The following is a 25,439-nucleotide window of genomic DNA, read 5'->3' on the forward strand; positions in this document are numbered from 1 at the left end:
TCTTTGTGTTCATTATTCTGTCCTCACATTGTTCCCTCGCCCGTTATTTTTCTGACAAAGAGCCTTTCACGGGGCACGGCGGCGGCCCAACACACTCATTCACGCGCATGCACACAAACACGGTAATCACACAGGTGTGGCTTTGCAGAATAAAACTGTCTTTCTCGATCATCTGTCGGCACAAACACGCACACGCTCCTGTTGGGGCCTCTCTGGCGTTTCGGTGGGGAGGAGAGGGGTGACGTGTGAATTTGAACCCCAACGTCACATTCCTCTTTGTGTCACCATGACTCCGACCCATCCCCCTGTCTTTTCCTCCCTGTCCAGACGGGTTCGGGGAAGACGTACACCATGGGAACTGGCTTCGATGTCAACATCGGAGAGGACGAGCTGGGCATCATTCCCCGGGCCGTGAACCACCTGTTCAGGGGAATCGAGGAGCGCAGACAGGCCGCCACTGAGCAGGGCAGGCCTGTTCCTGAATTCAAGATCAATGCACAGTTCCTGGAGGTGCAGAAACACACACACTCACATCCACAAACAACAACATAGAACATCATCAGCAATCTGATAAATAACACTGAAATAACTTTGTTAGACATAGCGAGAGCATGCAGACAGCAAGAGGTCAAAGGTCAGCGTTGGGTGTATCAGTTCAGGTTGTTAAAGTGCGCAGATAACCCGACTGCCATTAAACTGTCATTAGCCTGTCTCCGAGGTCGCGCCCGGCTTTATTTTTAACTGCCAGCAAGTGGCTGCTAACAGCTGGTGAGGGAGCAGCTGAAGGGAAAAAAATGGCGCTTCCGACGGTGACATAATAATTTACGGTCAGCACGACGTCGTCTAATCTGTCGGCTGTTTGTTAATTATTTATGACTTTCTTGTTTTTTAGCTTTACAACGAGGAGGTGCTCGATTTGTTCGACACGACTCGAGACCTCGAGGCCAGGAAGCAGAAATCCAACATCAAAATCCACGAGGACGCCAATGGAGGCATCTACACGGTGGGGGTCACCACCCGCACCGTCACCTCTGCAGCCGAGGTCAGTTTCGAAAACCTGGAAAAACGCTAAAAGCGGCTCAAATATACTGTTTTTTGGGGGGATTTTGCGAGGGGGGTCGCAATAAGTAGCTTTAATGGACCAAGATGATGGGTTTTAAATGAGCCTACGCAAACTGGAAGTTAATGATCTTTTTTGTAGAATATATATTTTGAGGGTGATGTCTTAAATTTTTATAAGTGATAAAACCCACTCAGAAAGTGACTCATGTTCTGAAGATTTAGGCTAAACGACAGGCCCAAAGCTTTCAAAATACCTGGGATGGCGGCAGCACAAACCCTGTTACAATGGTGGTAATCTTAATTTAATTCAGCGGTCCAACAACCTTTTTTGCGCCACGGACCAGTTTATGTCCAACAATATTTTCACAGACCGGCCTTTAAGGTGTCGCTCATAAATACAACAAAATAAAACCAGTACAGGTACCAAAAAAAAGATTTATTCATAACACACGGGAAAAGACCCAGGGAAACTGAGTTAATGATAAAAACCCTGAAAACCATAACTTTCACACCCGAGCATTAACTCTCGTGGCCTGATACCAAACGCCCAGGGGGTTGGGGACCGCTGATTCAACTCATTTTGTTCATAACGCTGTAAAAATACACTTGTTACACTGTGCAAAAGTTTCTAGCCACCCTTCATTACTTGATATTTCACCTACATTTAGTAGTTTTTAATGGGATCTTTAGGAACAGCTCTTCAGGCCTTCTATATGTGTATTTTTCCCCCTTTTCAGTTCAGTCCTTGAGCTGGCCACTTTTTTTGATCAAGGTCTTTTTATTGAACAAAGAATTGCTTCCAACAACAATTACGGCAATATTAACAAACAGTCTTGCCCCCCCACCCCACCCATCCAGAACAGTGTAACTAAAACCCAGCCAGAGAGGAAAGAAGAGATAAAATAAAATAAAATTACAGATACAAAGTAAATAATAAAATAAATGAACAACAGCAAGGGAAAAAAACAACAACAAAAAAACAAAAAACAAAACAAAAAAAACCCCCACTCACACGTACATTAAGCGATAGTATCCAGACTTAATCTTTCAAAGTAAGTAAGAAAAGGTTGCCATGTGTCATAAAACCTCCGAACCGAGAGCTGACCACTTTTAGAGGAATATTTTGGGGTTTTTGTCAAGCCATTTAACACCAATCTACTAAGACTTTAAACATGAATCACAGCATGAAGGTCCTGAGTTCAATTCCACCATCTGGCTGGGGTCTTTCTGTGTGGAGTTTTCATGTTCTCCCCGTGTTTGCATGGGTGCAAACATGTTCCTCCAACAGTCCAGAGACATGCAGTTAGTGGGGATAGGTTAATTGGAAACACCAAACTGCCCATGGGTGTGAATGCGGGAGTGCATGTGAGTGCGAATGGTTGTCTCTAGGGGTGGGTTTTGATAATCGATTCATCGATTAAAATTGATTCTGGCTTGGATAACGTGATATCGATTCATTAAAATCCTGAATCGATTTTTTAATATAAATTTAATTTGCCCGAAATGCCAGAATCTCAGGTTAAACCTCACAACATTTCAACAACCACCAAACAGCTAAAACAGTAAATGAGAGCAGGAACACGGATTCTGCACAAAGACGTAAACACAAAGCGCAGACCCGCCGACGGATCAGAATCAGTGAGATGTGGCTTTCTCACCCGACGACACGGACACGGTCGGGGCTGAAAGCCGACAGCTCGCTGATTCTGATGTTTCGGCGGGTCCGCGCTTTTTGCGCTGATTCTAAAGCTGTTAATTTGATCTCTCTCCAAACAATACTGACTGAACCAGCAGCAAAAGAAGATCCAAACTAAGCTGCACATAAACATCGTCATGAATTCCCTCTGACTTTTACTGTTTTGCTTTCACCAGGATAAAAATCACACGTCATGCACAGCTCTCTCTCTCTCTCTCTCTCTCTCTCTCTCTCTCTCTCTCTCTCTCTCTCTCTACTTCAAGAACAGTTTCCTGTCTAAAAATCTGTTTTCTTCATTATTCGCTTGCTTGTTACGCATAAGTCTACCGTTATTTACAGCGCTGTCGGCCGCTGTTTTTTTCCTTTTACATACTTCCGAAAAGAAAACCTAATTTCTGCCGTTCAATAGGCTTCTGAACAAATGTAAACTTTTTAAAATTATGCAAAATGCAAAACGCTCAGCTGTGTCTCTAATAAAACCGCTGTAACTTCAGAGGTAACGTTCATATGTTGATTAATGGTTTTCTTTCGTTTTTGATGTACTGCAGAATATTTTTATAAAATCCCAGGCCAGGAAAATCGCCTTCATGTTTTTCTGTTTTATCCTCAGCTACTTTGACACAAAGGCCTCTGCTGTGATGCTCACACCTTTGATAAAGTCTCGAAAGTGTCAGCTTCCTTTTTATAAATATAAAAATATGTAAATATACTGATCTGAATTATAATATTTCTGACTGTCTGAAGCAAAATTTCCCAGATTTAAACCAAATCGAATTGAATCGAATTGTGGATCGAATCGATTCAGGACCATGTGAATCGGAATCGAATCGATTCTAGAAATCAGTGACGATACCCAGCCCTAGTTGTCTCGGTCTGTGTGTTAGCCCTGCGACAGACTGGCGACCTGTCCAGGGTGTACCCTGCCTTCGCCCTAAGCCAGCTGGGATAGGCTCGAGTGACCCTGAAAAAGGATGAGCAGAAACAAATGAATGGATGGATGTTCTCACATGGCAAACACAGAGATAACAGTCTAACAGGCATAAAGTAGAATTTTTACAGCAACAAAGTGATTCCCAAAGAGCTATTAGCCAAAAACATGTGCAGCATGTCCTTTAAAAAATTTGAGGAACCTGGACAAGTGGAGGATAAAACATGAACATTATCTGAATGATGTCATGGTGTTAAGAAATAGAAAAAAAGCCAATAAAGACCTGACACAGGACCTGAAGATGCATCAGGCCTGAGTCTGATCCCAAACACTGCCAATGCAGTAACAGTGAAACACTCAGTCATCTCCAGCCTGGGCCTCAACATTATTGAAGCAGCGTGGGATCATGCTGACAAAGAACTGAACAAAAGGCAGAAACATCCAAAGAAGTAGATTTTTTTTTCCTCGCTAAATAGAAAAAGATGAGTTTGCACAGTAGTGTTTCCATTCAGTGAGTAGGATTTCTCTCCAGCAGAGACTCACATCTCCCAGTGAGGAAGTCATCATTAAGTTCTTGTAGTCGTTTTACCTTTCAGCTGATAAAGTCTCTTAACTGAACTCTTCAACGATCACAGTGGTTAGGAACAGTCTCTATGTTTAGATTTCTGCGCGGCTCAGAAATGATATGAGAAAGCACACAATTTTTTGTCATCTGTTTCTTCCACCTCTCCTCTAACAGATGATTCAGTGTCTGAAGCTGGGCGCTCTGTCTCGCACCACCGCCAGCACCCAGATGAACGTCCAGAGTTCACGCTCCCATGCCATCTTCACCATCCACTTGTGCCAAGTGCGAGTCTGCTCCCCTGACAACAACGTAAGTATTGTTATGAAAGGCAACAGAGGACTGGTGTGTTTGCATCACTCGCAGTTCTGTTTATTTACTTTCCTTTCCATTTTCGTCCAGGATAACGCGACGGATAACCGTCTGGCTAACGACTCAGAGATCGATGAGTTTGAGACTCTGACGGCCAAGTTCCACTTTGTGGACCTGGCGGGATCTGAGAGATTAAAGAGAACTGGAGCTACAGGAGACAGAGCGAAAGAGGGCATCTCCATCAACTGTGGGCTGGTGAGGAAGCTCTACGGAGAACTTTAAACTGTAAACACTGCGCTGCCGTCATTGGCCACTTAATTTAGTTTGAGCTGCATTTAATAGGACAGTGATGAAAAGCAAGTAAGAGACCAGCATTTACCAGTGTGTGGAGCAGGAGAGACCCCTGATGGACAGAATAGGAATTACACTGTTGATTTCTTCCACCATAACCTTGTTTATAGTGAATTCTGATGACAAGGTAACTAAGGCTAAATGCTTGTTCTCCTCTTCCGTGTCCTTCCTTAGCTCGCCCTGGGAAATGTCATCAGTGCTCTTGGAGACAGGAGTAAGCGCTCCACTCACGTGCCTTACAGAGACTCCAAACTGACCCGGCTGTTACAGGACTCACTAGGTGGCAACAGGTTTGTGGGGAAGAATAAATAAATAAATATTAGATATGCATTTAAATATCCATACTATCCGTAAGAAATCAACGGGCTCGATCGTTATTCTTGCATCCTCCAGTCAAACTGTGATGATCGCCTGCATCAGCCCGTCAGACAGGGACTTCATGGAGACCTTGAACACATTAAAATACGCCAACCGGGCCCGGAACATCAAGAACAAGGTGATGGTGAACCAGGATAGGGCCAGCCAGCAGATCAGCGCCCTGAGGACAGAGATAGCACGACTGCAGATGGAGCTGATGGAGTACAAGACTGTAAGAGCGCGGCACAGGCGGGAATGCTTTCACAAATACAGTCCATGTAGAGGACATGAGCAGAGCAATATTTGGCCCTTTTGTCGATCGTTTAGGGAAAGCGCATGGTGGGTGAGGACGGCATGGAGGGCATGAACGACCTGGTCCATGAAAACTCCATGTTGCAGACGGAGAATAACAACCTGAGAGTGAGAGTGAAGGCCATGCAGGAGACCATTGATGCCCAGAGAGCCCGACTCACTCAGATCCTCAGTGACCAGGCAAACCAGGCTCTTGCCAAAGCAGGTTGGACATTTTCAAAAAAGCTTATACAACATATGTCTTACACAGCCTCATGACACAGCTGATTTTGCTGATACTGTATATGCTGTGTCATATTTTTATTTTTTATATAGTTCTAATCTTTGTAGAACTGGGATTTTAGTATTAAAAAGTGGTTGGTTGGTTTACAGTGAAACGGCCAGTGTTGGGAAGGTTACTTTTAAAATGTATTCCACTACAGATTACAGAATACATGCCCCAAAATGTATTCTGTAACGTATTCCGTTACGTTACTCAATGAGAGTAACGTATTCTGAATACTTTGGATTACTTAATATATTATCATGCTGTTTACAACTACGTGAATGTACTATTGCTGTGATTTATTACTGTTACTGAAGGTCCGCGGCTCCGAACCGTAGTAAAGGGACCTCTGGCTAATATAGTGGGTTCTGTGTCGGCTCGTAGCCGAAAACTAGCTTTACTTTGTTGTCTGGGTCAACTTTGCTAGCGAGAGACAGAGAGAGGCGTTGAAAGGCTGCTCCAACAGAACTTATTGTTTTTGGAGGAAAACACGAACACGGTGTACAGTCGAGTCTTAACAGCTTACTTACAACTGGGCTCGTCAGGCACTCTTCTTGGCTGCAGTGGTTATTATTATATTTACATGCTTCCAGCTCCCGTTTTTGCTCCATGACAGCTCGTACTTTTCCTTTTTCTCCCTCCCTCGCTCACAGACACATAACGTGTATGGCAGTCCATTCTCCCTGCAGCACGGACTACACTGCCTATGATGCTACATTCTTTAGAGCTATGCCTGTAGCATTCTGCCTATTAGCTTAGCACAACAACAACAAAAAGGCCTCTCTCACCCAGGAAACACGCAGAGAGAGAGCGTCACCCTGTAACCATGGCAACCGTAACGCCGCCTGGAACAACAGAACGTAGCTGTCAAACAAAACCCAAACAGTCCTGACCCGCCACAATATGAAACAGGGAAGTACCGCCGTGTAATCCATTTATTTCAACAAAGTAACTGTATTCTAAATACCACCTTTTTAAACGGTAACTGTAACGGAATACAGTTACTCATATTTTGTATTTTAAATACGTAACGGCGGTACATGTATTCTGTTACTCCCCAACACTGTGTATGGCCATATACACAGCAGGGGCTTGGGCTCAATGCTAATGTTAGCATGCTATAACGCTAGCATGTTGGCAGGTTTTTGTCCACCCTTGCAGTTTTAGGTGAGCAAGCTAACACGTGCTAAGATAAAATGTCATCAGTTCTGAAGTGTTTCTTCATAAATCACTCGCTGTCTATTCTGAGCTGAGCATCGTGCCTACTGCCGTGTTGGTTTTCCACCCTAACCCTGTGCTAGCCTAACTGGATGATCTGATTGACAAACCCAGGATGTACAGTTGTAATATGTGAGTTTCAAAGTAACCAGTAGTCAGAGTAGAGCTGCTACCAGTTGAGGTGGTTCAGGCATCTGATTAGGACGTGGGGGTGGCTGTAGCTCAGGTGGCAGAGCAGGTCAGCCACTAATCAGAAGGTCGGTGGTTCGATCCAAGGCTGCCTCCTGGCTGCATGCCAAATATCCTTGGGCAAGATACTAACCCCATGTTTGCCTACTGGTGGTGGTCAGAGAGCCCGGTGGCGCCAGTGTCCGGCAGCCTCGCCTTTGTCAGTGCACCCCAGGGCAGCTGTGGCTACAATGTAGCTGCCATCACCAGTGTGTGAATGGGTGAATGACTGAATGTAGTGTAAAGCGCTTTGGGGTTCTTAGGGACTAGAAAAGCGCTATACAAATGCAGGCCATTTACCATTTATGTCTCCTGAATGCTTGCTAGGTGAGGTGTTTTGGCCATATCCCACAGGGAAGAGACCCAGAAGGATTGGAAGAATCTCAGTGACAACCAGGAAGAGCTTGAGGAGGGGGCGGAGTGAGGGAGGGTGTCTCTGCTTAATTGGACCCAGACGATGATGCTTATTATGGATAATTAGGCTTATAGACTTATTGTTTGGAACCCAAATCGCTATCCCCTTGCTGATATGTCGGTCTTTTATATACAGTTTATGTTTTAAACCAGTATGTCAGATAAAATAACCACTAAAGCATGTTTCTGAAATGATTTTAAGCTATTAGTTTTATAATTAACATAGTTTTATATCATTTAAAGTCCTAACTTCCTTTAATTGTAGGTGAAGGTAACGAAGAAATCGGCAACATGATTCAGAACTACATCAAAGAAATCGAGGAGCTCAGGTACGAAAGGAGACCAGATTTTAGCCTTCAGATCACAGGAACGTGTCTGCAACAACAGTATAACTTCACATAAAAATGTGCTGCAAGTGTTTAGCAACAGTAACGTTTGTGTAATGTAACTCGTTCCTCAGAGCCAAACTTCTGGAGAGCGAGGCCGTGAACGAGAACCTCAGGAAGAACCTGTCCCGGGCCTCCACTCGTTCCTCGCTGTACGGCGGCCCCGCCCTCCTCGCTCCAGGGAAGGAGGCCAGGGACGTCATCGAGATGGCCAAGAAAGACCTGGAGAAACTCAAGAAGAAGGAGAAAAAGAAGAAAAAGAGGTATGTGTTCAAGTTGGCACACAGTTGTGAAGCTCTAGTCCGTTCCTGGAAGTGCGTAAGAATAACGGCCGCTTTGCCAGGAAGTAGAAATTGGAGAGCTGTTAATGTGCAGCCAGAGTGTCGCCTCTTGGCGTGTTGTAATTATCTGCTGATTCCCTGCATTAGCAGTTTACACCCTGTTGTTTCTTTAATGGGATGCGTGCTGCATTCAGTCGCCACTTCTCCAACACGCTGGAGGCCATTGATCGCTGATCCTTTTGCTGCATCTGTCTTGTATATTTTTATTTCTATACATGCTTGGGATCTGCAAGTTACAAAGAACTGTTTATTTTCTTTAAATCAGGATTTCTCACATGAAATCTGCCTTTCTTTACGTCTCCATAACCAAAATCCATCATTTGAGCTGCTGTTTTGGGTTTTTTTGTCACTCACCTCTTGCTGATCTCTCTCGCCCTCTCTCTCTCTGTCTCTCTCTTATAAACATCCTTCGTTTTCCCCCAAATTCTGTGGCCTGTCTGCTCTCTTTACCTCCGCCGTCCTCACCCTCCCCACCTCCATCCTTCTCACCGAAGACTGAGGCAGTACGAAGAGAATCACCATCATGAGCTTGAGGACGCCAGGTTTGCCGCCTCCCATCAACAAATGGGGTTCAAATAATCTGAAACTGGCAATGGAATTTGTGCCCTTCCCTTGAAGTGATTTTAGCTGATTGTTGACCCAAGTCTTCCTTCTTATCCAAATTCCCAAAGCGACTAACTTTTTCTGCACCTACAGGCGGTTCACGGTCCTGCAAAGGGAGCAGGGAATTTAACCAGCTGTTTCCTCGCCCTCTTTTTCCCTTTTCACTGCACACTGCAGGGTGTTGATCAGATCACGTTTTGTGATACCAAAACCATTGAAAACATATGAAATTTGGAGCTGGAGTTGATAAATATCACACATTTTGCTGTAGCGTGTGGCATTTGATCAGCAGATCTTTGCAGTGTGCGGCGGCTCCTAATGTAACGTGGATGGTAGCTACTGATCGTTTAATCTCTTCGTCTCTCCCACTGTGTCCTCCATGTTTGTGAAATCACAATGAAATCACTCATTAATCAAGCCTATAATCATTTGCATGTGTCATTCATCCGTATTTGCTGTGATTTAACTTCCTGTTAGTCCAAATTTGACTCATGGGACTGTAGCATTTCCTTCTTAGACAGAGAGCTAACACTCTTTCCCTCCTTTAGTGTTGTGCTGCCGGACAACGATCAGGAAAGAGGAAACGAGGAGGCAGAGGTGGTAGGTGGCTGGATTATATAACTTAAACTGTAAATATGATATGTAAATGTCACATATTACTCAGCGTTTGTTACCATTTTACCAGGAGGGCAGCGATCACGAAGAGGGCGAGGATGCTGATGGAGAAGAAGAGGACTTTGAGATGGCGGGAGATGAGACATCCGAGGAGTCTGACTCTGAAGAACTGGATGAGAAAGGTACAGCTATCCAGATGGAAGGAAGTATCAAAATAAGAGCTCATCTTTGTTTCCCCAGACAAAACTGTGCACAGATTGTAAAGAAACCGCACCCTGAACTTCACATTTCTTTTTGGGCGTGTGCAGAAAACGTTCAAGCCGACCTGGCCAACATCACCTGTGAGATCGCCATCAAGCAGAAGCTGATCGATGAGTTGGAGAACAGCCAGCGGCGTCTGCACACTCTCAAACAGCAGTATGAACAGAAGCTGATGATGCTGCAGAACAAGATCAGAGACACGCAGCTGGAGAGGGACAAAGTGCTGCACAACATGGGTAAGATGGAGAAATTAGGATCTGCCTGTTCAAAGAGGATTAAAGAGCAAAGGAAATGAAACCTACTCCATCCACAGGTTCAGTGGAGTCCGGCACGGAGGAAAAGGCCAAACGGATTAAAGCTGAGTACGAGAGGAAGCTGAGCTCCATGAACAAAGAGCTGCAGAAGCTCCAGTCTGCCCAGAAGGAGCACGCCCGCCTGCTGAAGAACCAGTCGCAGTACGAGAAGCAGCTCAAGAAACTCCAGCTGGATGTGACCGAGATGAAGAAAACCAAAGTAAAGCTCCTTCTTTTCATTTTGGGATAAGCAGCACTTTTCACACTCGTCTTGTAGCTGCGCTGCTACACTTGCTGTGTTATGCTTGTCCACCAGGTGGCACTGATGCGCCAGATGAAGGAGCAGCAGGAGAGGAACAGGGCCACAGAGTGCAGGAGGAACAGAGAGATAGCCTCGCTGAAAAAAGACCAGCGCAGAGCTGAGGTAAGAGGCACAGGAACACTCGTGTCTTATAAAGTTGATTTTGGATCATACGGCCAAAACTAAAATCAAGCTTGTCTCACAGCACCAGGTGAGGCAGCTCGAGGCCCAGAAGAGACAGCAGGAGCTGATCCTCCGTCGGAAGAACGAAGAGGTAAAACGCAGTTGAGGGAGGCAATGATGACTATGTTACATGTGGCTTTGTTATACCTGTTCTCCGTGTCAGGTGACCGCTCTTAGGCGCCAGGTGAGGCCCGTGTCCGGAAAGGTGAGCAGGAAAGTGAGCCTACCTGAACCTCCTCAGGAACCCTCTCATAGAGCAGTCCCAGGACGGCTGCAGTCCTCTAGTGCAAGCTCTTCCAACGGAGCCAGGTAACCCGTGTTAGCGCATTTACAGCGTGAGTGTGCATGTCAGCTGAGTGAGACGTCTGAAAGGACGCCTTCTTCTTTAGGAGTTCCCCAGTGCGGATGGGAAGTATCTACCTCAACAGATCAGCCAGGGCCAAGTGGCAGTCACTGGAGAGACGCATCAATGACATCATCATGCAGAGGTTGACCATCTCTAACATGGAGACAGATATGAACCGACTACTGAAGGTAATGTTTAACGGTGGTTGTGAGCCCACATCAGCTGGTCGATACAGTATTACAGTTTTTTTTTCAATACTCAGCAAATGCAAAATGGTAAAAATCACAATAACATGAAGTATTGTGACAATATCCAGTTTGCTGAACTCATATAGGCCCCACTACTTTAGCTGCTTTATTCTGCACACAGTCGTTGCCCATCTGCAAGCTGCTTTGCAACCCACTTCCACCCCAGCTTTCATGCTGTTTCTGTTGTCACTGATGAATGCTACAGGAGTCTTACTGCTACTCTCCTACTTTAGAGCCAAATTACTGCAGAGAGAGAGATGTTTGTGTGTAGTGGCACCAACTAAAATGTTTTTAAGATGCTTCTTTGTCCTTCTAACCTGTGTTCTCGCCTTTTCTCCAGCAACGTGAGGAGCTGACTAGGCGACGTGAGCGAGTGTCTAGGAAAAGAGAAAAAACGGCAGTAGACGGCGCGGACGCCGACCGCTCCCTGGCGTCTCTGAACGAGGAGCTGGAGTCCCTGAGCGCCAACATCGACTACATCAACGACAGCATCGCCGACTGCCAGGCCAACATCATGCAGATGGAGGAGGCCAAGGTGAGAGAACAGCAGCAATCGGCCGTGTTTATTTGAGTCTGTTTGTAATGCTTCATAAAAGAAGGGCAGTATGATGTTCGCACACTCGCACGCAGCTCATAACGATGCAAAGACTATCATCGCTGCCTCATTAGCGAGAATGGGCTTGCATGGGGCTGTCATCCTTGGGCAATCAATTTGGGAAATAATTGCAGTTCTGCACCGCTGACAGTCCCAGAGCATTTTGGGCTTCACTTTGACAAACAAGCATCAGGCGCCTATTTGTCAAAACAACAATGACTCAATAAAACAACAACCCACCGGCAGCACAGCCCATTAATGCAGCCAAAGCAACCAAATGATGGCAGCTGATCAGCCGTGTATACATGTAAGTTTTTGTTTGCACGTATAACGTTTACACTCTGAGTTTTGTACCTCACATTCATGCCATCAGCCACTCACGATGCTCTTTAAGCTGCTGCACAAATTATTGAGTTTAAAGTGTGCAATTTAGGAATTAGAGAGCCGCGGCTCCTGAAAACCTCTGATTTGCTGCCGCTTGGGTTAAACTGTGCAATTATTTATCAATAGTAAGCCTGGGGTCACTAATGAGATAGCACTGAGAGCGGTGGTATGCAATGCTGTGTTGGCTGAAATGTGCGTTGCTGGAAATCTCTGCAGGCTTAGAATTGGGTTGCTAACTGATGGTTAGTGTCAGACTAGTGATTCATTAAATTGCATCCCAGCCGTGGGTGAAAGTTTTATAGCAGCTAACAATGTTTGCTCTCATAATCCAGTCAGTTTGAGACATTTTTCTGTTTTAATTGTCCCGTTAAAAAAAGAAGTACAACTCTAATCAAATGCACTTCAATGCACCTCTATAAAAGCAGATGTTTTGGCAATTTGGAGGTCTGGGAATGTCCGCTGTGTTTTAACACAGTGCCCTCCAATATTGCCAGGAGTAGACGTTCCAGAAAATTATCCCCAAATTCAGACTATGCAATCCTCAACAAAGACCTACACCAGAGAGTTGCTGCAGATTTTGCATCTGAACAAACTGCAAGACTTCCAGAACAGTGTCCTTTAGACGCAGACGAGACCAAAGTGGAGATATTTAGCTGTAAAGCACAGCGTCACATTTGGAGAAAACCAGACCAAGCACTTTTGGTGGCAGAGTAATGATTTGGGCTTGATTTGCAGCTCAGGACCTTGTGTCCATTGAGTCGGCCATGAACTCCTCTGTATACCAAAGTGCTCTAGAGTCAGAAGTGAGGCCAACTGGGTCATAGAACAGGATGATGATCCCAAGCACATCAGGAAATCTCTCACAGAATTGCTGTATATAAAACATGTTTGTGTTAGCAGTGCTGATAGCTGGTGTTAGCTATGGAAGAAGGTTGCTGTCCTCATTTGAAATCTACCAGAAAAAGTGACTGTATGTCCCCAAAGGTTCCTCTAAATATTGCAGAGGACACACTGTGTGCAAATAAGTTGTCAAGTTCCTTGCAGTAAAGTTTTGTTAAATGTGTCATCGCTGTGGGCTGCAGGAGGAAGGAGACACCGTGGATGCTGCTGCTGTCATCAGTTCCTGTAACCTATCTGAGTCCCGCTTCCTACTTGACCATTTCATGACTATGGCCATTAATAAGGTACCAACAGATGACTCACACCAGACATGTCAAATAAATATTACAAAATATCGCAATGTTTATTTTTTATGATACCAACCTTTTTCTAAGTAGAAGTGCTTTATGAATTTAATTGCATAGCGATTATTTGCAGTCGTCGTGGTAACTCGTTTGCAGCTTGCCTGTTTATCTCGAGCCCGTTTTCTTCGTAACCATGGCTCCTTTATGAGATTGAATCTAATGAGACTTTTAATGGAACAACATGATTGAATTAAGTCGCCATTAGATTAGATTTGGCGAAACCTAATTGGTCCAGTGAGGAAATGCAGTCGGCCCAGCGGCAAAAGGAGGAAGACTGAGAGCACAAACGAAGAAGTGGAAGTAATTACTGCTTCACACTAAACTGAAAGAGGCCGAGCCTTTATTATGTTTGTTTCCTGCGCTGAACAGATGCGGAGGTCGACCTCCGTTACACGAGTACAAACAATTAAAAAGAGCTCTGTGATAATCTCTCTGCTGTGCCGGGACTCAGGGTCTGCAGGCGGCTCAAAAGGACTCCCAGCTGAAGGTGATGGAGGGCAGGCTGAAGCAGACGGAGATCAACAGCGCCACGCAGAACCAGTTGCTCTTCCACATGCTCAAGGAGAAAGCTGAGATCAACCCGGAGCTGGACGCATTGCTGGGCAGCGCTTTGCAAGGTAGCGGGCGCCGACAGATCGACTCGGGTCCGAGCCCGTCGGGCGCAATCACCTTTTTTCAGTCATCTTTTTAACCATGTGCGGCTACTTTTTTACTTTACCGGCTTCCTCAGCTTGTCCAAAAGAGATGTGAAGAATTTGTCACTATGACGCATCAAATTGTCACTGAAGCCGGTAAAATAACGAGTAGCCTTTTTCCTCATCTTTGGGTTTTGATTTTTGATTTCTGTTTGTTTCTTTCTGTGGTGTTGCTGTGAGCTCAGAGTTAGGTTACCTGTCTCCAGGTGAGTGACAAAAATACACAGCAGTACGTTAGTGCGTGAGAGAGCAAAGCACGTGCACACTACACGATTTCCATTAAATGTTGCTCCCAAACTGTGAACTGTTTTCAGTCTGATTTTTTTGTGCAATTAGTTTCCAAATTAGAAAGAAAAAAAATCTACATTTGAAAAAAATGATGGAATCTTGCCGTGTGCATCACGTGCATCGCAGTCCTGATAAAAACTAACCCGGCTGTCGTAACTGTGCCAGTAATATGCATGACGTGTCACCCCACCTGCTAGCCAGTCCCACTTCATGAGGATGAGCTGCGATTATGTGGAAGCAGCAGTTTGCGTGTCAGCCTTTCTGTGTTTGTCTTCTCTTGCGTTTTCCTCCATTTCCTTCTCTCCCAGATCACCCTTTATCTAAAACTACACTAAACGACCCCCCGACCTCGTTTATGAACCGCTGCAGCAACATTCTGAACAGTCCCTGACATCTAAAATGTGCCATCAAGGAAGTCACACATGCTTTCCACACTCACAAAGACACATTTTTCTTTGTTTTTCCCTTTTCTAAATGTGTCTTTATTTGTGTCTGTCATTATTGCAGAGAACGGAGATGACAGCAGTAGTGATGAATCCACCCCCAGTCCAGCCACAGAGGGCAGGTAAATATATACACCTGCACAGGTTATCAATTCAAAAGCACTTTATAGGTTCACAGTGTTAGAAGAAGAAAAAAGTAATTCATGATTTCATGCGTCATGATTGCAGAAGTCCTCTTTTGATGAGCATTATCGCCCCTTACTGTCTTTGCGATTTAAACGAGTGATGCCTGGATCTGTGAAATCGCACGTTCATTGCATGCTAACGACTTTGTGTCACTAACTACTTTGTTGCTTGTACAGAAGCCGGATATAGACAAAGCAAATACTAGTTCTTGACAAGGCCTGTTTTTGTTTGTACCATTGTAGCTCACGTAGTCGAGCAGGCAACTTTTTCCTGCATGTTATTGTGTGCCGCTGTTAGCCGCTGTTAGCCGCTGTTAGCCGCTGTTAGCCGCTGTTAGCCGCTGTTAGCCGCTGTTAGCCGCTGTTAGCCGCTGTTAGCTGGCATTTGTGAAACCTTTGTTGAAGTGGCTCTAACATTATCAGACTCAGATAGTTAGCGAACAAGCTGTAATATGAGCCAACTGTCACATGTGTGAAAGCAATCAAACTGTTTATCAGAGAGAAAGTGTGATTTTTAGAACCCTTGAAAGTAGGGCTGCACGATTTTGCATAAAATGAGAATCACGATTTTTTTGCTAAGAATTGAGATCACGATTCTCTCACGATTTTCTTTTCCAGTATAAATATTTATTGCGCTTATTAACTGCACATCAACTTTGTAACAGTTGAGACTGAACATAAAAAGAATAAATAAACATAAAAACAACAAATGTCTCACATTTTGTCGTTGCCGCAAAATGTTGTACTGCTTGGAATTCCATCTCCACCGTTGCTCGACACTGCGGGTGTTGCGGGACGGCACTGTGTAGTGTTTGTCTAGGGCAGGGGTCGGCAATCTGCGGCTCTTTAGTCCTTATACTGCGGCTCCGCGTGGTTTGGGAAAATAAATTAGTATTTAGCTGAAGTGTATTTTATTTATGTTAGTTCTTTTTAACTTGTAGTTCTAAATTGAAAGATTATTCTGATATTGAAATATAAAAATAAAATTATATTCTATTATTTTTTCATCGCTCAAAATAAGAGTCACACTCGCGGAAGTCGGTGTACCCGTCGAAACGCCGTGCATTTACCAAGACTTTCAACCCCAGGTAGGCCAATTATGGATCTTCGGATCCACATTATGTCAGCAGCTATTCTCCACCGTGAACTATGTTAAAGACAAACACCGCTCACGCCTGACAGATGGCAGCTTACAGTCCTGCGTAAACTGACTTCGTACAGCCCCGATCTGCAGACGCTGTGCGCAGAGGTTCAGGAGCAGAAGTCCCATTGTAAACATATCACGGCAGACCGACGATGTTTCCATGAACATGCTTTTCAGCATCTCTTTATTGACCACTTTTCACACACGGTTGCTGTACGCATACAGCCGGCTATAGCTTTTCACCTCACAGCCCGACATACACCACCACCAACACAACAGCACAGATAGCGCAGACGTAAAGGCAGCGAGGCATGATTGCGGGTGTGGCTCAGGTGCGTCCGCCTCCCCTACAGCGGCGCTGCAGACCACGCCCCGCCGCACGCATTAACCTGGTAAAATACACATTTAGGCAGAATTTTGCAAATATCTATTTTTAATTTTTCAGCAGCATAGTGCTTTTTTACCAATTATTTTTTAAAAGTCAGGTCAAGGCTCCAACAGCCCAAAGGCGATATAAGGGTGGTGGCTGACAACAGTTTTTGTTTGCTACATGGATCATTTTAGTTCAGGTTGGTGTCTTTCCTTTTGTTATATTTCTTTAAGAGTTCAAAATGTGTTGATTACATAAATAAAATGTAATTTTCTCTGTAGCACTTCATGGATTTCATAAGCAACACACCTTAGTTGTTCACACAGAGCATAAAGGTAAAAAACAATATATACAGTGTTATCTTCATTTTAGATGTCAAAAAGTATTTGCGGCTCCCAGTGTTTTCTTTTGCGTGGAAACCAAGTCCAAATGGCTCTTTGGGTGTAAAAGGTTGCAGACCCCTGATCTAGGGTGTTGATCATTTTCCTAAATCCCTCGTTTTGCACAGTGTTGATGGAGCCATATCTTTGGTCAGGTGATAAGTAATAGCCTCCGTAATTTATTTCTGCCTGCGGGAGTTCAACGGGTATAGGGAAGCGCTGTATAAGGTTCCCGTTATTGATGTTTCGGTGGTTGACCGGGACGGATTTTCTCCTGTCACTTTCTTGTCATCCCTGACGTGCTCTCCGTTGTTTTTTCCCTGCCACTTTTAGCAGCCAGCTTCTGTATTACGTGGTATAAGGCTCCGCCCTTGTCATTTGTTGAGCAGGAAGAGTGAGCGCTTGTTTTCATGCAGATTACGCCCCGGATCAAAATGCGGTACAATCGTCGTCTTTTTTCTTCTTTGTTGTCATTTGGAAATGAGATCGCACATAAGTATGGATTGAGATTGCGATTTTCTAACGATTAATCGTGCAGCCCTACTTGAAAGCCTAAAATTAGCTCTCATAATGTTGAGGGGTGAGCTGGATGTCTAATCTCCTGAGCATGTTTATGCACACGCGTGTGCATTAGAGCCCTGGCTTCAGTTCTGGAGATAAATTTGAGGTGAGGAGGAAGAGGATCACTTTCTATCCAGACGCCAGTTGAGTTTTCTCTTTCCTTTTTTTTCCACTTCTTTGGTGAAGAAGAGCGTTCTCAGACAAAACGTAGGGATGATGCTGCATATCTCGAGTCTGAAAGTGCAGGTGCAAATTAAATGCTAATATCATCTTTGTTTCAGCACACTGGCATCAGATTTAATGAAGATGTGTGGTGAATCCAGACCAAGAAGCAAGGTACTGTACTCTGACGGGCAATATGCCGCACACTGTTATATGCCCATGTGTTTTATGTTTAACATGCGGACGCAACAGTTACAAAATGTTTTTAAATTTAAAACTGAATTTACTTTATCATATTTGATCCATATTTTTCCAATTCCCCTCCTTTTTACTTCATCCAAAGTTAAGCAGAAGTTCCACAATACTTTGTTGAATTTAGGATAATTACTAGCTGCTTAGTGAGTTGTGAGTCCGGTGATCCATGTTCCAAACTATTCTGGTCCCCCAGGCTCGAAGGCGAACCACCACACAGATGGAATTGCTTTATGCCAGCAGTGGAGATTTGTCCTGTGAATCCCCCACTGGAGACTTTTCAGCCCCTCTGCTGCCCCTCGCTGAGCGCCTGGAAGGACCGGCAGACATGCAGGGTCAAGCGATTGGTCAAACCGCTGACCGTGAGCAAACTGTTTCCCCATCTGCGCTGTCTGCCAGGCCAGCTGCCATGTAAGTGGTAAAAGCAACATTTCTCTGCAGGGCACAAAAATATCAAAGTTCTCTTCTGAAATGCCAGATATTTCATCATTCAGCATTCTGAAATATTGAAGACTGTTTGTGTGATATCTTGCTGCTAAAATGTTACGTGTGAAATCTTTACCATCTGTAGTTCCAGATCCAGATCACCTACAGGAGCTGAGAGGAAACAACTGGAGCGCTCGCCGCTCAGCCGCAGGAAGATGCACGAGAAAGGAGGCGTGGCGTCGCAGATCCCAGGACCTGTACATGCAGCTCCAGTTAGCACAGCGGAAACTAAAACCAAAGCCAGTGACTACAAATCCCTGTAAGTGTGAACTTCCTTTAATCAGAAGAACAGGTTTGTTTGTAGTTTTAGCCATGTGTCAGTCAGGCCGCAGCTGGATAATTACAACAGAGCCATTCATGAACCCCTGATGAGCCATAATTTAATTTAGGTGATTACTAAAATGAACCCAGCAGCTTGAACTTCACTGCTTTACTGAGCAATTTGTTGCAAAAGGCAAATGTTAGCATGCTAATACGCCCTTTAAGTTGAACTCTATTTATTTAAGTTTTAAATAACCATTATTATTTTGTTTCAGGCTGGAGGACTCGCCTGTGTTTGAAGGCCACAGGTAATTCATGCCTCTTTAATATGTTTAATTAAATATCAAATGTAAGCTAAAATCAGAGGGACTAGTTAACTCTACTTCCTTTCCCTTTCATTCTGTCACTGCTTTAACCACTTTAATCTGTCAGCTACAGTATGCCACTACAAGGCTTTGCTGGTGCAGAAAGCTGATTAGTGAAAGTCTAAAATGTTGTGTCATGTTTGTAGGGGTGTCATCAACCCTGTAACAAGCCCCAAGAACAGTCGGGGGGGCAAACTTCAGTGTGTTTATGTAGCTGAGGGCCACACCAAGCCTGTTCTCTGTGTAGACGCCACTGATGACCTGCTGTTTACAGGGTCTAAAGGTAAAAACTGCACCGGCTTTCAAACAGCCACCACGAGAAGACTGTTTTCTATGATTTCTTTCCTTTTTGTTTATTAATCTGACCTGTGCTCGTGCGTCTTCTTAGACCGGACATGTAAGGTCTGGAACTTGGTGACAGGTCAGGAGATCATGTCTTTGGCTGATCATCCCAGCAGTGTCGTCTCAGTCAGGTACCAGAATACTAGAATCACTAGTAACGTTGGTTTTTGTATTTAACCTTTGGATCGATTACTTCCTCTTGCTATTTGTTGCTGTTATTATAGGTACACTTCCAGCCTTGTCTTCACCGTTTCCACTGCTTACATCAAAGTTTGGGACATACGAGACTCTGCCAAGTGTATCCGCACACTCACGTAAGTTCACGCGCCCCTCCGTCCAGCATCTGTCATTACGTTTTATCTCCATCTTATTGTTTTGCATTTTTATTATGCGTGTAAGGTCGTCGGGACAGGTGGGCTCAGGAGACACCTGTTCTTCTGCTCGGAGTTTATCCATCCCACCTGGAGAGAGTCAGATCAATCAGATTACTCTCAACCACACTGGCTCTTTCCTGTATGCTGCTGCTGGCAATGCTGTCCGCATGTGGGACCTCCGCAAGTGAGTTACAGTAACATCGATAGGAGTTTTAGCTATAAGCAGTTTCATTTATTTTGGTAATGATTTCTTAATTTGACTCCTCTTTCTTTAGATTTGCATCTACGGGGAAGCTGACCGGCCATCTGGGGCCTGTTATGTGTCTGACAGTCGAAAGGTTGGGCAGCGGGCAGGACCTGGTGCTCACCGGCTCCAAAGATCATCATATTAAAGTACGATGCTACACAGAAATGTAGCCATATATGTGTTGTAGCAGTGTCCTATATAGATAGATATATAGTTTGAATAGGATTTTCAACTCAAATCAGTTGAATTATATTCTGTTTTTAAATAAAACCAAATTACAACAGTTCCTTCAAGGCTCTTTATATTGTAAAGTAAAGACCCTAGGGAAAAAAAAAACAAAATAAGATGATCCTCTGTGAGGAAGCATGCACAATGTAGAAATACAGATGAAAAAGATGAATGAAGAAGAAACGCTAGTGCATCATGGGAAGCCCAAGAAGCCTAGGGCATCTATGGGACATGCTCATGTGGCAAGCAAAATCAGTACTCCGGTCCTTTTCCCTCCAGCCATCATTTGAATCTCTTCAAGTTTAACGGAGCACTAATCAGCATTTAGTTATAGCTGCTGGATAGATTATGGCCCAGTGGCATGTTAGCACACCTCTTTAACCTCTCCAGCCGCCGCCCTGCAGGCCAAATCACACCAACAGTCCAAGCTGCCCGTACTTTGAAAGCTTTCCTCCTGGCAGCGGTGTAAAGTGAGTGATTCTCTACAACAGTGGTTCCCAAAGTGGATGGGCACAGAGGCATTGCAGGGGGAGTGCAAGAATGCTTGGACATTGCTAGCATAATAGACAGGTTTTTGACAGGGCTCCCACACAAATACAAAGCAGAGGATGAAGCATCGCCAAATATGCTTCCAAACCAACTTCCTTCCAAGCCAAAGTCTAAAAACCATGATGATATGATGCCTTTTGCTTCACCTGCACAACGGTGGTGCTAAGGTAGGCATCCCCGGCAGAATTTGCTTCCCCCTGCGTCGCGCTAGGCTGTCCAAATCACGGACAAACAGTATCCCACATTCTTGATTGTTATTTCACAAACACTTCTTATAATGAATAACTACTCCTGAAAATTTGAAGATGTTAGCTCTTTAAACAGTAAAGTTACAGTCGAATGTGAAGAATATCAGGCTGATCCTGCCACAGCATGTTTTTAAACCCACTCTGCACAGAGAGGTGTTTTTTTTTTGAAAAATGTATTGATACCAATGTTGAATATTCTTACACAATTAAAAAAAAAACTAAACGTAAAATAATTACACCATAAAGATGGTTTGTTTTTCTGTTATTTAAAAGAGGTAGTAGTTTATTTTAATTTGTTTAATTGTTTACAAAAGATTTGAAGTTTGTGTGAGGTTGGAGGATGTGTTTGTGTGGGGGGGACCACTGCTCTACAAGATGCACATGGTGTCACCGAACTGGAGCTCTGGGAGAGACGTCCCCACATTCAGGGATTTAAAACTGCGGGGGCGGGGGCGCAAAAGTGTTAATCTGCAGTACTACCAACTGTCCAGAATTGCCCGTTACAGTGGGGTAATATTTTGCTTGCCAGGGTAGTGAGGGTTGCATAACCAACAGCATAACTAAGGGAAGTTTGAGGATCACCTGATCCAGCCCTAACTATACATCCAGGGAGCAATGAACAGAGTCGTCAAACTTTATGATAACCACCATATATATAAAGAACAAATGTGCTTGTTTTTCAGATGTTTGAGGTGACAGAGGGCGCTCAGGGTAGCATCACCTCCTGCCATACTTTTGACCCCATCCATCAGGACAGCGTGGAGTCTCTCACTGTGCATGGAGACTTTTTCTACAGCAGCTCCAGAGACTATTATATTAAAAAGTGGGACTTGGCCAGTAAGAAACTGTTACAGGTATTGTGCATCAAAGATTTTTCCCAAGATTAAAAAGTTTATATCAGTGACTTAAACTTGTAAATCTGTTAAACTCTACACTAACTGTTGGCTGTTATTGCATCTACTAGTCGGTCAATGCCAAGGCAGACTGGGTTAGTGCTCTGGGCGTGGTGCCAGGCTCCCCGGTTCTGCTCAGTGGATGCAGAGGAGGGCTGCTGCGCCTTTGGCACACTGACTCGCTAGCACCCCTCGGTGAGGTCCAAGGACACGACAGTCCGATCAACGGCCTGGCTACTAACAGCAGCCAACTGTTCACTGCCTCTGAGTAAGTCTCCAAACATGAACACTAGTCAGTAGTGTTGAACTACGATCCTGCCATGTTAAAATTACAAATTTTGATTATTATCATAATCTTTACCTTTGTGTTTTCGACAGTGACCGAACTGTGAAGATTTGGGAAGCCAAAGCATGTCTGGAGGATGGATTTTAATGACTGCTGGATTTAATGACACAGGATTGCTCACTGGCCATCAGTCAGTCAACATGAATCATTTGCAAAGTTTCTATAACATCTTTGACTTGAGAAATTACTGACTGGGAAACCCAGAGAGGGTCCCAAATCAATAGGTATGGCAGGATAGGCCCACAATAACCTTAAAACATCCCTGATGCTTCACTTGGAATAGTTTCAGGGAAATCATTCTTTCCAGCTGAGTAGCATTACTGACATTTTAGGTCAAAATATCATCCGTGAACCTCTCAAGCTCCTATAATCATAGAACTGCTGCAGTGGCCAGCTCATTTCATAGCTGTGACTGTAATTGAGTGAAAAGAAAAGTATGGATTTATTGATCCAGGAGTTTGTGATGTATTCAACATTCTCTGTCAGTTCAACGCAAGACAACATGGATACTGTCTATGCATATTATTAATTTTTCCCAGAGCTACTAAGAAAAAGGAAAACAGATTAAATTATTTGCTTCATTGCACCAATTTTTCTTCATCAAAACCAAGACTGCGGAAAACATCTGTGTCCCAAGACAAGACACGGAAATATTTAATTTCCAGCAATAACGGTCTTTTTGTTCATGTGATGGGTGGTTTATTGTGTCTTTCTGGCATTGTTGTGCTGGTCTCTTTATGTATGCATGTGTTCTCAGTTACCAAGGACCAACTGAAGCTGCATATGGTCTTAATATTGAGCTGTTACTGCCAAGCCCCTTCAGATTAAAGTAGAGGCCTCAAAATAAGGCATACACCATGCTCCTTTAACACGGTTCTTATACAGTTTAAATTTACCCAGGCTTAGTCAGGATTAAGCTTTTAAAGAAATAAATAAAATAAAGTGACAATGTTGTATCTCTAACAAACTGCAGGTATCATAGCTGAATAGCACTATTCCTACATTACATATTGCCTTAAAAAGCAGAGAGTACTATCTGCTGAAACATTACCTTTGAAAAAGGCTACTTTGTCATTAGACATAACAGCGAAAGGCATTTTAAAACCCATAATAATTCAAAGTGTAATGTAATATTTTTAAATAACTATATAAATCTATAATTGTATAAATCTGAACAACATAAAATAAAGTTAGCTTTCCTAGCTTAAAAGGCTAGTACCTGGTAGGCTAGTTAGCTTTTAGCTAGTTTAGCTGATACTTTTCACGGTGACCAGAAAACATATCCTGCCCTGTCTTTCTGTAACGAGACAGCTGAATTATGAAACTACTTGAACATTAAATTACATTTGAAATTTCAAAAACAGACGGAAAAATATGCTAGCTAGCTAGCAGCTAATCTATTATTTATTGCATTTGCCCGCACATTGATTCTGCGCGTGGCAAAACACTTAATAAATGTTAGATTGTGATCATTTTTGAATGTGTATGGTAGCACATTGCAGCAGGTTTTTAAAAAAGAACTCTGAGCAGGATAACCATTTAAGAGCAGGTAATAATGAACATTTGTTCACATTTCCAACTCAACAGCTTTGTCTGATTATAGTCGGCCATCAGCTCGGTTTCTCAATCCTCTGGTTAATGCTTTTTTTATAAAGCATCTCTTGGTCTTTTACTTTGTACTTCCCATTATTTTTACATGTTATGGTAATCCACTGACCGTAAATCTCTGCCCGTCTTCGATAGTTGTACGACACTTGCACAGCTGAAGCACTGCTCTGGCAGCAAGTGCTTTTATGAAACATTCTGATTTACAGCCAGTGATTGTAAATCATTCATCTTGATAGACTCAAGCACCTTGTAATTCCCAAGTCATGTAATACGGTATGAGTTACAGTCTTGTGAAAGCATTTCTTCTTCAAGTGTGTGTATGTGCATGTTTTTCCAACCAAATTGTGTGGCAGTTTCTTGTATATTACTGTTTATCTCTGCTGTTTTAGTACTTGTAAACTGCACATGTGCTGCAGTTAAGCATTTGAAAAGAACATTCAGTCTGTTAAATGTGTAAAAATGCTACGACTATTTATTTATTTTTTCTCTGATTTTTCTGTTGTGTCTTATCCACTGAAAGTTTTTGAACTCTTTCCATCTGATACTTCTGTTGTCTTGCTGTTGTAGACGACTGACTCCATATACAGAGGTATTATCAGTGCCTGTAATTAATCCTGAACTGTATGCAGTGACTGAGAAATCACTACCTGATAAATGTTGGCTATCCCTCATTAAAAAGGTTAAGTAAACATTTGCTCCTGAACTACTCTATCACAAGTATCCGTTAAATAAATTTGCTGCTCTTACTGGGATACACGAGGTAGAAGTAGAAGCAAAGGTAAAGTCAGTGGGACTCAGGTAATTGCACTGAAAAATCTTTTTATTTTGTGAGTTGAATTGACTTTCCCTCTGTCTCACAAGAAAGAGTTTAAATCAAGTACAGAAATCGGTTTTCAGTCCCATTGACTAAATAATTCCCTAGAAACCAGATGAGCTGTAAGTGTTATCCCTCTAATTGTAATATTATATTTTGAAATGTGGCTGTAAATTTCTTCTTGTGTAAATACGCCGTTTCATTCCTGCTGATTCTCTTGTGTACAATTTTTAAGTGATTAAGATCGGTTGCAGCGTGGAAATAAATTTTAATATTTAAAAAAAAAATTGTGTTTTTTAAGCTTAGTGTGTCTTGTTTTTTTCTTTAACTCATGTATTAATATGTTGTGACCACATGGTGGTAGTACTGTATAATGACACCTGAGTGATTGAGTAGGTAAACAGAGACTGTGTTTCATTTGATGTGCATACAAATGAGGCTTTTTTTCTGTATTATTTTAATCATTTCTGTCATGACTAATTACAATTTCAGGCAATACCCACATCCAAACTCCACAAAAGGAAAACGGCAAATAAATAAATGAACCATTGGATGATGGAATAATTTGTCCTATGGCTCTATGAATAATTATGACTTTAAATATGTGTAGAATCTTAAACACTGTGTCCTCAACATGCGATATATATGCGTTGTGCAGTATCTTCCTCTCTGTACCCGTTGAGTCATTATTTG

At 43.3% G+C, this 25,439-nt stretch overlaps 1 protein-coding gene across 5 annotated transcripts in view; it reads left to right on the plus strand.

The window, feature by feature from the left end:
* The window catches only part of LOC102795123 (kinesin-like protein KIF21A), a 50,836-nt gene extending 25,803 nt beyond the window's left edge, over positions 1–25,033 (plus strand). The window contains exons 3-37 of one of the 5 annotated variants that reach the window (XM_087831191.1): positions 328–510; positions 893–1,042; positions 4,426–4,560; positions 4,651–4,815; positions 5,086–5,201; positions 5,305–5,500; positions 5,596–5,785; positions 7,971–8,034; positions 8,166–8,354; positions 8,927–8,974; positions 9,584–9,635; positions 9,721–9,832; positions 9,959–10,147; positions 10,225–10,424; positions 10,521–10,628; positions 10,711–10,779; positions 10,852–10,997; positions 11,078–11,222; positions 11,623–11,817; positions 13,344–13,445; positions 13,957–14,122; positions 14,386–14,406; positions 14,996–15,053; positions 17,853–17,907; positions 18,182–18,396; positions 18,557–18,730; positions 19,008–19,040; positions 19,244–19,380; positions 19,486–19,570; positions 19,664–19,753; positions 19,839–19,997; positions 20,089–20,206; positions 21,769–21,939; positions 22,050–22,246; positions 22,357–25,033. In XM_087831191.1, coding sequence (XP_087687317.1) covers positions 328–510; positions 893–1,042; positions 4,426–4,560; positions 4,651–4,815; positions 5,086–5,201; positions 5,305–5,500; positions 5,596–5,785; positions 7,971–8,034; positions 8,166–8,354; positions 8,927–8,974; positions 9,584–9,635; positions 9,721–9,832; positions 9,959–10,147; positions 10,225–10,424; positions 10,521–10,628; positions 10,711–10,779; positions 10,852–10,997; positions 11,078–11,222; positions 11,623–11,817; positions 13,344–13,445; positions 13,957–14,122; positions 14,386–14,406; positions 14,996–15,053; positions 17,853–17,907; positions 18,182–18,396; positions 18,557–18,730; positions 19,008–19,040; positions 19,244–19,380; positions 19,486–19,570; positions 19,664–19,753; positions 19,839–19,997; positions 20,089–20,206; positions 21,769–21,939; positions 22,050–22,246; positions 22,357–22,411 — 4,488 coding nt within the window. In that variant the 3' untranslated portion in view covers positions 22,412–25,033. Of the gene's footprint in view, positions 1–327; positions 511–892; positions 1,043–4,425; positions 4,816–5,085; positions 5,202–5,304; positions 5,501–5,595; positions 5,786–7,970; positions 8,035–8,165; positions 8,355–8,926; positions 8,975–9,583; positions 9,636–9,720; positions 9,833–9,958; positions 10,148–10,224; positions 10,425–10,520; positions 10,629–10,710; positions 10,780–10,851; positions 10,998–11,077; positions 11,223–11,622; positions 11,818–13,343; positions 13,446–13,956; positions 14,123–14,385; positions 14,407–14,995; positions 15,054–17,852; positions 17,908–18,181; positions 18,397–18,556; positions 18,731–19,007; positions 19,041–19,243; positions 19,381–19,485; positions 19,571–19,663; positions 19,754–19,838; positions 19,998–20,088; positions 20,207–21,768; positions 21,940–22,049; positions 22,247–22,356 lie in introns of all 5 variants that reach the window. The other 4 variants (XM_087831192.1, XM_087831190.1, XM_087831193.1 and 1 more) reach the window with 4 other exon arrangements.
* Positions 25,034–25,439: the final 406 nt, after the last annotated feature.

The sequence above is a fragment of the Neolamprologus brichardi genome, chromosome 17 (genome assembly GCF_056152115.1).
Source record: "Neolamprologus brichardi isolate AB-2024 chromosome 17, ASM5615211v1, whole genome shotgun sequence".
NCBI classification, from domain to species: domain Eukaryota; kingdom Metazoa; phylum Chordata; class Actinopteri; order Cichliformes; family Cichlidae; genus Neolamprologus; species Neolamprologus brichardi.